General features: G+C 48.3%; 1 protein-coding gene across 1 annotated transcript in view; it reads left to right on the forward strand.

The window, feature by feature from the left end:
• The window catches only part of LOC124556400, a 720,172-nt gene extending 707,395 nt beyond the window's left edge, over positions 1-12,777 (forward strand). Inside the window, exons 9-10 of the mRNA XM_047130362.1 lie at positions 12,416-12,599; positions 12,764-12,777. Of these exons, the coding sequence (XP_046986318.1) occupies positions 12,416-12,599; positions 12,764-12,777 (198 nt within the window). The remainder of the gene's footprint in view (positions 1-12,415; positions 12,600-12,763) is intronic.
• The last annotated feature ends 1 nt before the right edge of the window (position 12,778 follows it).

The raw sequence follows: 12,778 nt of genomic DNA on the forward strand, positions 1-12,778 counted from the left end.
TCGCTGTCTGACGTCTCTATGGCGTCCGTACCGCCGGTCGCCCCTCGACGTCGGCTGCGTGGCCCCCTCCGGTCGTGCCCCCAGTGCTTCTCGGCCCACACTCGAGCTGACTGTCCCCATCGCTGGAAGACCTGTTCACTCTGTGAGAAAGAGGGTCACCTTCGATCTGTCTGTCGTAGCTGCTCGACCCGCCCCCGTCCCGCCCCTGCGGGCCAACAGGAGGCCGTCCATGCTTTATACGCAGTCGCCCCTCGGACCGACACATTGGCTCAAACGTTATTCCTCACCCTACGCATCTTTAACGAGGACGTCCGTTTCCAGGTCAATACGGGGGCCACAGTTTCTTTGGTCAATCTGACGACGTATGCACGTCTCGGGTCTCCAGAATTGTCCCCATCCTCTCGGAGGTTGGTCGCCTACGGCGACGGTTCCATCCCTCTCCGTGGGCAGTTTTCCGTCATGGCCATCTACAAAAACGTTCCCCGGCCCCTTACCCTATTTGTGGTGGACCACCCGTCGGCTTCGAACATTTTTGGACTAGATGCGTTTACACTGTTTGGCTTTTACATTCACGACGAAGTGCAGTTCGTTTCAACTACGGTTCCATTTCAGGACCTAGACGATCTGTGCGCGTCCTTTTCCTCCCTGTTTTCGGCAGACCTGGGCTGCGCTTCCGATTTCCAGGCACACATCACTTTACTGCCGAACGCACGGCCTCGCTTTTGTCGGGCTCGGCCTATTCCGGTAGCTTTGCGTGCGGCCGTCAAGCAGGAACTCGATCAGCTCCAGGCTGCGGGGGTTATCGAGCCAGTACAATCGAGTGCCTGAGCAACGCACTTAGTGGTCATCAAGAAACCCAATGGATCGCTTCGTCTTTGTGGGGATTTTGGGGCTACGGTCAACGCTCAGTCTTTGGTCGAAACTTATCCCATTCCTCGACAGGAAGACCTTCTCGCTAAACTGGCAGGTAGCGAGTACTTTTCTAAGATTGATCTGGCAGAAGCCTATTACCAATTGCCGTTGGATGAGGAATCGCAGGCCATCGTCGTCATCAACACGCCTTTCGGTCTCTATAAATGCAAGCGTCTTCCGTTTGGCATTTCCTCTGCCCCTGCGATTTTCCAGCGGTATCTCGAGCAACTTACGCAACCAATACCGGCTTGTGTCAATTACCTCGATGATATCTTAGTCACGGGGCGCACGCGCCAGGAACATCTGGGCAACCTCCGTACCTTATTTCACGCCCTGCAGGCTGCGGGTTTACGTTGTCGACTGGAGAAGTGCAGTTTTTTTTTCAACCGGAAGTGGAGTACTTAGGACATTGGCTCAGTAAAGAAGGCATTCGCCGTTCGGACCGCAATGTCGCAGCCATCGATGCCCTTCCCCGTCCACAAAACTTATCCGAACTCCAGGTATTTTTGGGGAAAGTCAATTATTACTTAAATTTCTTACCGCAAGCCGCCCACGTCACGCATCCCCTAAATCGCCTGTGTCGCAAAGGGGTACCTTACACGTGGACTTCTGCCTGCGATCAGGCTTTCACCAGCCTGAATACGATGCTGAAATCTGCCCCCTTGCCTGACGCCTTTCTCTCCGGATCGTCCTTTGGTGGTGGCGGCCGATGCCTCAGCGTATGGGATTGGGGCAGTCCTGGCACACAGGAATGGGGATGGGTCGGAACAACCTGTGGCTTACGCATCCAAGGAATTACTCTCAGATCGAAAAGGAGGCTCTTGCCATTATTTTTGCAGTTCAGAAATTTCACATTTATCTGTTTGGGGCGCAGTTCACCCTCCTTACGGATCACGAGCCCTTAGTATCGCTTGATTCCTCCCCCATCGCCTTCCCTGCTTCCTGGTGCGGACACATCCCTCGAGGTGGAACCCCTCCCTTCAACCTCCATCTCCTCGCCAGCTCTGCAGACACCCCTTCCGCCTCGCCGGGGTATAGAGACGCCCACTGATCCCCTGCCCTCTGGTGACACCTTGATGGATGCCGCAGACAGTCTGCCCTCCTCTCCCCCGGTGGTCCCTCCGGACGTCTCACAACCCGTGCCCTCATTCCGCCCGCCTCGGCATTGTCCGGGGCATTTCCGCCCCTATGCACCAATTTCGGGGGGGGGGGGGGGGGGGGATCTAGTACCTTCCGCCACGGAAGTCGAACACGCGGCAGCACAAATGGACGTGGTCAGCCCACAGAGGGCTCCGCCTCCGCGGCGGCTATTCCGCGCAGCGGGTCTCGCGCAGCGAGGGCGTCACCGCTAAGCGACGTGCAGACAGCGGCCAACAGCCACTCCCTCCGGTTTCGTATATAGGGACCCGCTCTGCCTTAGTCCAGCCAGTCTGGTACACGCTCTGGATTTCGTTTCTATCTCGGCGGTACTGCGTTCTGGTCGTTGCTCGTTGTTGACATTTGCCTGGCTCTGGTTCCGAGTGGATTTACGTTTGGTGTTTGGTGTTGTGGTTTCCACAAGCCTCCGTTGTTTATCTCTTCCTTGTTATGTCGCTCATAGTCGGCCGTGGTCGGTTGTTGTCACTTGCCGTTGGTCTGTCGTCCGACTCGTCCTGTCTTTAACCGGTGGTGCGTGCTCCACCGCCGGTGGCTTCACCGCCTGGTGGCCCCGATCCGCAGCCCAAGGCGTTCTCGCCGTTGGTTGTGGTTACTACAATATCGACACCACCAGCACTATTGACAACAGAAGCCAATCATCATTCAGATGACACAATGGAACTTACATCAGCCTTTGTGCTGGAACAGTTCGATTCACTCCCATCTTTTGACATGGAAGGCCCATTGCAGAAGCAGCATTCATCCAAGCATCGTAAATGCAAACATCGCATGGTCTGAGATCGGGATGCCATGGCTTCTGATGACATACCCCTTGCAGTTCCCATGGGAGCCGCTACCAGCCCCGACGACAAGTCAAGGGGTTGTCGAACCAGAGGATGGGGCGGTCTCTTTGGATGCCTCTCCATCAGCCAAGCATGCCATACTGCCAGAGCAAACGGATGATTAACTGCGACCCCATACTTCCCCATTGAGGGATGACGTAGAAGTTGACCCTGACTACTGGTCAATGGAAGCGCCTCCAGTGCCCATGACATAATTATACCTAGGCTGAAACTTTGGGGCTGGACAGGATGGTCTATAACTGCCCTGTTCGCCCTCGATTACCTAAAATGTGATTAGCTACGACTCCACACTTCCCCATCGATGGATGACGTAGAAGTTGACCCTGACCACTGGTCAGTGTAAGCACCTCCAGTGCCCATGACATAAATATATCTAGGCTGAAACTTTGGGGGATGGACAGGATCGTCTATAAATGCCCTGTTTGCCCTCGATTATCTACAATGTGATTCCAACCCCCCCCCCCCCCCCCCTATTGTGCCACCATTCATACAGATTTGCAAAGATCAATGCCAACCACATCAGTTCGCCGCCAAAGTTATTTCTATTAATAAACATGATCTGGACATCAGGCGTTGACACTGCTCTCTTACAGGAAACACAGCTGGCTGCTCTGCCTCATGTTGGCAGATACATTCGTACACCTCTGCCGTTGACTGCCTTTTCAGGAGTGTGCCTGCACACGTTTGTGAAGGAATCCCCTGTATATATCTCGCCATTCTCCCAACGGCACAAGGCATGGCCTTCACCACTATGGACATGCAAATCATCAATATACAAGGTGTTACAAAAAGGTACGGCCAAACTTTCAGGAAACATTCCTCACACACAAATAAAGAAAAGATGTTATGTGGACATGTGTCCAGAAACGCTTAATTGCCATGTTAGATCTCATTTTAGTTTCGTCCACCTACGCTCAATGGAGCACGTTATCATGATTTCATACGGGATACTCTACCTGTGCTGCTAGAATATGTACCTTTACAAGTATGACACAACATGTGGTTCATGCACGATGCAGCTCCTGCACATTTCAGTCGAAGTGTTCGTACGCTTCTCAACAACAGATTCGGTGACCGATGGATTGGTAGAGGCGGACCAATTCCATGGCCTCCACGCTCTTCTGACCTCAACCCTCTTGACTTTCATTTATGGGGGCATTTGAAAGCTCTTGTCTACGCAACCCCCGTACCAAATGTAGAGACTCTTCGTGCTCGTATTGTGGACGGCTGTGATACAATACGCCATTCTCCAGGGCTGCATCAGACCATCAGGGATTCCATGCGACGGAGGGTGGATGCATGTATCCTCGCTAACGGAGGACATTTTGAACATTTCCTGTAACAAAGTGTTTGAAGTCACGCTGGTACGTTCTGTTGCTGTGTGTTTCTATTCCATGATTAATGTGATTTGAAGAGAAGTAATAAAATGAGCTCTAACATGGAAAGTAAGCGTTTCCGGACACTTGTCCACATAACATCTTCTCTTTATTTGTGTGTGAGGAATGTTTCCTGAAAGTTTGGCCGTACCTTTTTGTAACACCCTGAATACACACCGTTCAGTTCCATCCGCCAGCCGTAGAAAGCCACATTGTTCTCCTAAGACACTGCCCTATTGTGCTTAGTGCACCATGCCAGTTGCATATTCGAAGGCAACTTCAACTGCGGTGGAACAGAAAGATTGGACACCTCAATTTAACATCTGTCAAGAACTCCAAATGATCGTCCAAGAGCTCCGGCTCATTGACACATGGAAAGAGAAGTTTGGGAATGCCTGTGGGCCCACATACTAAACAGGCCCTTCGCCACGCACGGTATGGTGGCTTGTAGAGTATCTATGTAGATGTAGATGCCATTCAGAAAGTCTACTTGATAGGATTTACGTCTCTTGGGCGGTAGTGTCTGACGTCCAAGATGCTGAACAGTGGGTGCTGGCTTTCTCTGACCACAGTGTATACATCTGCCCGATTCTCCTCAAATCGCAACCTGTCTGGCGTAGTCGTACACTGTTGAAAATGACCATCACACATCTCCAGCAGGCGATATGTCAATGGCGCACAATAGAAACTTGGACGACTTGTGAACGATGACATCCCATGTACAGAACGATTTGAGAGTGATGGTTATGGTTTGCCCAGACCTCCCTACACCAAACTCTGATGCGACACAGGAAGGACATGGCGGAATGACACAACTACACACAACTAACTACTGTTACGCCATCCTCAGAGACATAGACACCTAAGGACCGACCTAGACATCTAGAGGGAGCAGCAGCGGATTAAGGCGCGCATAGTAACGATGGCTGGACGTCGTCTACAGCGGGTCCTTGTGAGAAAGCGTCTACAGGACTCACAGGGTCGTGAGATACCTACCATGCATCATATAGCAACGGATGACTGACGATGACGACCGCAGATCGTAACCAACTTCGTCAAGCCACACGCACAGCCCCTCACCCAACAATTTTGAAATAGTCACCGCTTTCGCCAATCACTACCAGAATATCTGCGGCGCTGGGTTTGCCGATGCAACAGCAACTCATTAGGCCTTGTCTTACATCACCTGCACTATCCCCGATGGAGAGGATACCCAATTGATGGAAGGGATCACCAGGGATAAAGTGAAGTTGCCATCGACAAGGCTGCCCTTAACAATTCCACTGATATGGATGCGTTGCCTGTAGAGTTCTATCATGCTTTCTGGATGTTAATGGCCCTGAGATGGACCAGCACATTTCAAGAAATTTTCACGCCAGACTGTTTTGTCCCTCCTGGCTTTCTCATGGGCATCATCATCCCTATGCATAAGCCACGCCAGACCACTGATTACCCTCCGCTAGCCCTCCTTAACGTGCACTGCAAAACCTTTGTCTGCATTTTGGCGGCGCGCCTTCGTCCCCTTCTTCTCAGCGTGCTTTCACCAGAATGGATGACCCCAGATGGTCAGGTGACTGTGCCAACAGGTGAATGTAGCGATGTGACAGCACTGGCCGCGACATCCCAGCTCTAGGCAGCAATGCTTGCAATCAGTTTCGATAGCGTATATGACGAAAGTACACCACGGTTTCCTATCTTCCGTGATGGCTCGGATAGGCTTCCTACCACCCTTCCTCAATGTCGTACGTGTTATATATGTCAGCGCTAGTATCTGCGTACAAGTCAACAGTTGTTTAACGACTCCAATTCCGATAAGGTGATGTATCTGACAAGGCCGTCCACTATCGACCCCGCTACACATCTTCGCGCTGAAACCCCTCACTTGGAACGTCAAATCTATGCTCACAGAAATCACGCTATGACAGAACACTTTCTGCTCCCTTGTCGAGCATACGCAGACGATCTGCTCCTCTTGGTTCACTCGGGAGCAGAAACACGATAGATCATTGAAGCAAGCATGACATACGGAGCAGCGGCAGGCAACTCGATGGCCGTAAAATAATAGGCAATCCTGGCAATCGAGGGCAGCCTTCCTGTCGCTCACCTAGCACCCTTCCCACGGATGAAGACCATCAAGTACCTGGGCATTGTCTTCACCCCCCCCCCCCTCCATCCCGTGCAACGCCCACAAATTTTCAGTGCGCACTGCAGAGTGTTCGAGCGGTGATCTAAAACAATCTACTCCAGTATCTCGACCATCATCAGCAGTCGTCTACCTCGATCGTCATGTTGCTCCAAAGCTGGTGCGTGTTACACAAGTCCTACCCATACTGTACAAGATTGGATTTTGTCTGCACGCGGCCTCCGGCTGCTAAATGATGACATGAACATCTTAAAGGTCCGGTATGAAACACTTACCCTCCCCCTACATGAGGGAGGACTTGGTGTACTCAAAGAACAGAACAGGGCTGATGCTCTGTATGTGTGAATGATGTGGAAACAGTGGAGTGGACCAGTAGTGTCCATCACATCCAGTTTGGTGGACGTCCTCATGCCAGTGTCCATCCTTACACTAGTGCCAGTTGATCATATTCATATCTCCTTGTCAAATATTGCGACCTTTATTGTGACTTATACGAAGGTTGGAACTTTAATAGGGGCAACTATTTCTTTACAGCTCGTACAAAATAGCAACGTGTTTCAAAGATTTACTGACCTTCAAAGTAGTCACCAGCATTGTGTATAACTCATCACCAGCGATGTGGAAGTCGTAGAATACTCTTAGCAGTGCCAGTTGTGTTGACAATTCGAGCGGCGTGGTCTATTGCCCGACGAATTTGTAGCAGTTCAGGAGTGAATGCCGTGAAGTGTTTCCTTCAGTTTAGAAACGGAGTTGAACTTACGAGGGCTTAAGTCAGGGGAGTGCGGTAGGTGGTATAGCGCTCAGCAGCCCCATCAGTTAAACAAATCAGTAACAGCTTGCACTGTACGTGCTTGAGCATTTTCCTGCAAAATGATGGTCAGGTCCTGCAGAAAGTGTCATCACTTCTGTCTCTATGCTGTTCACTTTTGGAACACAACCTACGACCAGTAAGTGGGTCCACTACGCGCCGCTGTGGGCGGGACACACAGCTGGCGGATTAGTCTCTCCTGGTCATTTTTACGCAGCCCAGTGGGAAACTGTAACTTTCAATGAAGACGAGTCTCCACATACAACTACATTTAGTCGTTGGTGGACTTCGTCAAGTAGGTAAAGCCAGATGCCAGTCTTATCTAGTGCCGACTCATGGTCGAAGTTGTACGGCAGCAACAAAAAATTTTTGTCTCTCACAACCGTCGGCAAGCTACTGCACCGTCACTCTGCAGTGCATTCAACCTTGATTAAGGTGTGATCTCTGTCTTAACAGCGCCAAGACGACCGAGAATTATACGTCGCAAAAAAATTTGAACATGCCGCCTTTGTTGTGGTATACAGGGTGTTACAAAAAGGTACGGCCAAACTTTCAGGAAACATTCCTCACACACAAATGAAGAAAATATTTTATGTGGACATGTTAGAGCTCATTTTAGTTTCGTCAGTATGTACAGTACTTCCTCGATTCACCGTCAGTTGGCCCAATTGAAGGAAGGTAATGTTGACTTCGGTGCTTGTGTTGACATGCGACTCATTGCTCTACAGTACTAGCATCAAGCACATCAGTACGTAGCATCAACAGGTTAGTGTTCGTCACGAATGTGGTTTTGCAGTCATTGCAATGTTTACAAATGCGGAGTTGGCAGATGACCATTTGATGTACGGATTAGCACGGGGCAATAGCCGTGGCGCGGTACGTTTGTATCGAGACAGATTTCCAGAACGAAGGTGTCCCGACAGGAAGACGTTCGAAGCAATTGGCCGGCGTCTTAGGGAGCACGGAACATTCCAGCCTATGACTCGCGACTGGGGAGGACCTAGAACGATGAGGACACCTGCAATGGACGAGGCAATTCTTCGACGAAAATCCTAATGTCAGCGTCAGAGAAGTTGCTGCTGTACAAGGAAACGTTGACCACGTCACTGTATGGAGAGTAGTGCTACGGGAGAACCAGTTGTTTCCGTACCATGTACAGCGTGTGCAGGCACTATCAGCAGCTGATTGGCCTCCACGGGTACACTTCTGCGAATGATTCATCCAACAATGTGTCAATCCTCATTTCAGTGCAAATGTTCTCTTTACAGATGAGGCTTCCTTCCAACGTGATCAAATTGTAAATTTTCACAATCCACATGTGTGGGCTGACGAGAATCCGCACGCAATTGTGCAATCACGTCACCAACACAGATTTTCTGTGAACGTTTGGGCAGGCATTGTTGGTGATGTCTTGATTGGGCCCCATGTTCTTCCACCTACGCTCAATGGAGCACGTTATCATGATTTCTTACGGGATACTCTACCTGTGCTCCTAGAACATGTGCCTTTACAAGTACGACACAACATGTGGTTCATGCACGATGGAGCTCCTGCACATTTCAGTCGAAGTGTTCGTACGCTTCTCAACAACAGATTCGGTGACCGATGGATTGGTAGAGGCGGACCAATTCCATGGCCTCCACGCTCTTCTGACCTCAACCCTCTTGACTTTCATTTATGGGGGCATTTGAAAGCTCTTGTCTACGCAACCCCGGTACCAAATGTAGAGACTCTTCGTGCTCGTATTGTGGACGGCTATAATACAATACGCCATTCTCCAGGGCTGCATCAGCGCATCAGGGATTCCATGCGACGGAGGGTGGATGCATGTATCCTTGCTAACGGAGGTCATTTTGAACATTTCCTGTAACAAAGTGTTTGAAGTCACGCTGGTACGTTCTGTTGCTGTGTGTTTCCATTCCATGGTTAATGTGATTTGAAGAGAAGTAATAAAATGAGCTCTGGCATGGAAAGTAAGCGTTCCTGGACACATGTCCACATAACATATTTTCTATCTTTGTGTGTGAGTAATGTTTCCTGAAAGTTTTGTAAGGTGTCAGGCAAATCCAACACCTTCCATGAAAACCCTGACATGATACGCAAATCCAGTAGTATGTCACATAGCTACGAATAAATCGTGACATTAAATTAACCAAAGTAATACGAGTAACGAGTGAGCAAATGGAATACCACAGACTAGCACAAGAATGCCTAAATGCATGTCATACCTTCCCACCGTAAGACAGACGCAGTTCCGAGGGGAGAAACGAGAACAGAAGCCGAGAGCAGAACCGTGTTAAGTTAGAAGGCCCTACGGTAAGGGACGGACACCCACGTCACCAGCTAACCGTTAGGACCACCCCCAGCCCATGTTAAAAGCTAGAGCCTTAACGTGAGACTTTCTCGCGTCTCTGTTACGTCAGGACCACCCCCCAGCCCATGTTGAAAGATAGAGCCCTCCAGAAGAACAGTATAGATCTTACGATAACATTAAACGGACCACACCAGCTGCAAGTTTTAGCGTGAGACTTTTTCGCGTCTCTGTTACGTTGCAAACTTTATAAACATTGCCCCACCACGAAAAGTATAACGTTTCTCATTGGATAGACAGAATTTTTGTAGGCGGAGCTTAAGGTTAACATCGAGACCCTGATTGGTCAGATGAAAACACAGCCAGATAGTTTTTTTTTTAAACCAACTTTGGTAAATTGTAGTAAGGAGAAGTTAGGAGAGAGTTGCTTCCGAGACGGCGAGGTGAGCGGAGCTGTGCTGTCCGCTGCCCCCTGACGAACACCGACAAGGTAATGAACGCACGCAATGTCGCATAACAGCGCATAAAGCTTCACTCAGAACTGCAGAAGTCTCATCTGTTACACCCCCTTTTTGCGTAATACTAGTGTCGATCGTCAATTAAAGCTCATGGTGTTCACATTTGCCACTTGAAGTAAAAATCTGAAACGCGATGATTTTTGTGTTATATAGTTATTGAGAAGCCACATCAGCCACTGTAATTTACGACAAGTTAGATAAGTAATGAAAGATAATTGAGGGTCACTGTAGACCACTTTGATAGTTTTCTCTTTTGTGAAACTTAATTTAAACCTAGATTATAGATGTGATATGGCATAGGTCATCCTTCGATCCATTGTAGAACTAGGAAACCCATTCAGGGAATATTCGTTCACATTTTTGTTGAACGCAGTTGGTTTTTACCATCCTGTATTAAAACATTTCCTTTTATCAATAGTGCAATTTATAAACAATGTTTTGTGAGTAGAATAAAATTTCCAATGGTAAACTTAACTGCTTTTTCGACGTTATTTTACCAGCTAACTAAAAATAGGAAAGCCTTGAACCCCTTCCACTAAATTTAGTTAGTATTAAGATTCTTTTACAGGGAGTGCAGTGGAGCTGACGCTGAAATCATTAAGTATTTAGTTATATCATCGCTAGTCTCACTGAACTCTTCTGATTTCTACATGTCATGTGTGGTCTGGCGTCTCCTTACCAGCAACAGGTCTCAGGTTCAAACTAGTCAATTCCCTAAAACACACGCTCAGAGCGTCGTTGCGCTAAAGTGGTAGGGAGACACGATATAGAACAGACAGACACCACGCAGAATGTTAGAGTTTGGCCGTACCTTTTTGTAACACCCTGTATTGTAAAGTATGAAAAGAGAGTACAGTGCTGACATTATAAGTGCTGATAACATCGATAGAAGGCTGAAATTACGTTTTTCGCTATCTTTGAATCATGAGCCTGTTCGACACAGATAGTACTCCTGTCCTATGGAGACTGCACAGTTCCAGTTTATAGGAAAAGCTTTCTTGTCTTGTACAGTAATTACTCATATGTTCACTTCCCATTCTTCTCTTTAACCGCTTATGTGTAACATTTGGACGCTAGAAGAGCGCTTCATGTATCATACTGACGACTAATGTAGAGCCAGAACTTTAATTCAGTTTACAATATTAAAAATTGCTTAAAAGATGATGGAACTTATACACTATATATACACATAAAAAAGACACTGTTTCCTTTGTCTCATCAAGAGTTCCCAGTGTTTGTGTTTCACTGTCTAATGCTTCCATTCCCCTCGTGCTATTTCCACTAGTTAGTAACAGTCACAAATTTAACCAAACAAAATCGTAATTTACTTATTTGGCAGTGAAGAGCTCACAAACAAGTAAACAAGGCAAGGTACAAGCTTTGGCCGCGTGCCTAGTAAGAAATATATGTTTCTGTTTCAATTTTAATGCAGTTTTACTTTCGTGCATTGTAGTTTAATAGATAATAAGACGAAAACCGCCTTGAGCTGCTAGTAAAGTACTTTATCTATACCACCAATTCCAGTAGTCTGACCATTATTAGGTTCAGAAAAGTATTCTTAGATTTTATGAACCTGATGATGGTCAAACGACTGGAACTGGTTACATTAATAAAGTATTTAACCAGCAGCTCAAGGCGGCAATTTGACATTTTTCAAATGTATAAGAGCTGTGGGACATCACCTCGTTCAGATAATAGGATGTGCGTGGGTTTTATACTCACAAATGGTGATGAACGAAGCTTGTAATTATAATCACTGTTTATTACAAAAAAAACTTAAAAACTTTAAAGCTGCAGTACATTCTCACATTCGTCACCATTTTCATAACATTGTTTCCATTCTGATTAGTGCCGTTCTGAAAATTTCCCCACAAAATTTACTGAAGTTTATATGAGACATCGTACGGGACAGTTATTATTCTTAGCATTCACACGATATTGTTAATAATGCCACCTGAGCCACTTTAAACCTGAGTACAACTTCCTTAATAACTTCTTAATGCAGTCTTTTTCTCTGAATCCTGTAACTAATATTCTTCTTGTAATAACATTTGCACATCTCACATATCGTTGACATTTACTTCACTTTCAGTAAGCACTAATGTACGCCTTATGCTGTTCTTCAAAATTCTGCCGACCTCCACTAGCCACATGACGCACTGGCTCACTCGAAACAGCAAGCGCGCTCGAATCGTAAAACCCACATTGTTAGCAATACGCTGCACAAAAATGTCCGCCTACCAAATAACTTTGCCCTCTGTAGATACGGCACGTCGCAGCTGATGGCTGGAAGATGAGTATACTACTCAGTGTATTTCGTGCGAGTAACTCTTTCCTTTGTTCACAGTTCGAGCGATCTAGCCGAGGCAAGTCCGGAAGCATCTGCGGGCTGGAAGAGGTTCTGAACTGCCTGCAGCGGATAGATTTCGATGACGAGCAACTGTCACGGTTCCGCGGAATGTGCTGGAGCGAGTTCGTGCAGTACTGCGAGAAGAAGGAGAAGGCGGGCAGCGGCAGCGGCAGCGGCAGCAGCGGCAGCCAGAGCGGCAGCGGCAGCGCCTCCTCCAGCGAGGCGTCCAGCCCCGACCGCGTGCCCGCCGCGCAGCCTGCGCCGCCCCCGCCGCCCCCGCGCGCCCCCAGCCCGCCGCCGGCTCCCACGCCGCCCCCGACGCGGCCGCTGCGCCGCTGCCTGCAGCGCGCGCAGAGTGAG

The sequence above is a fragment of the Schistocerca americana genome, chromosome X, assembly GCF_021461395.2.
Source record: "Schistocerca americana isolate TAMUIC-IGC-003095 chromosome X, iqSchAmer2.1, whole genome shotgun sequence".
NCBI lineage: Eukaryota > Metazoa > Arthropoda > Insecta > Orthoptera > Acrididae > Schistocerca > Schistocerca americana.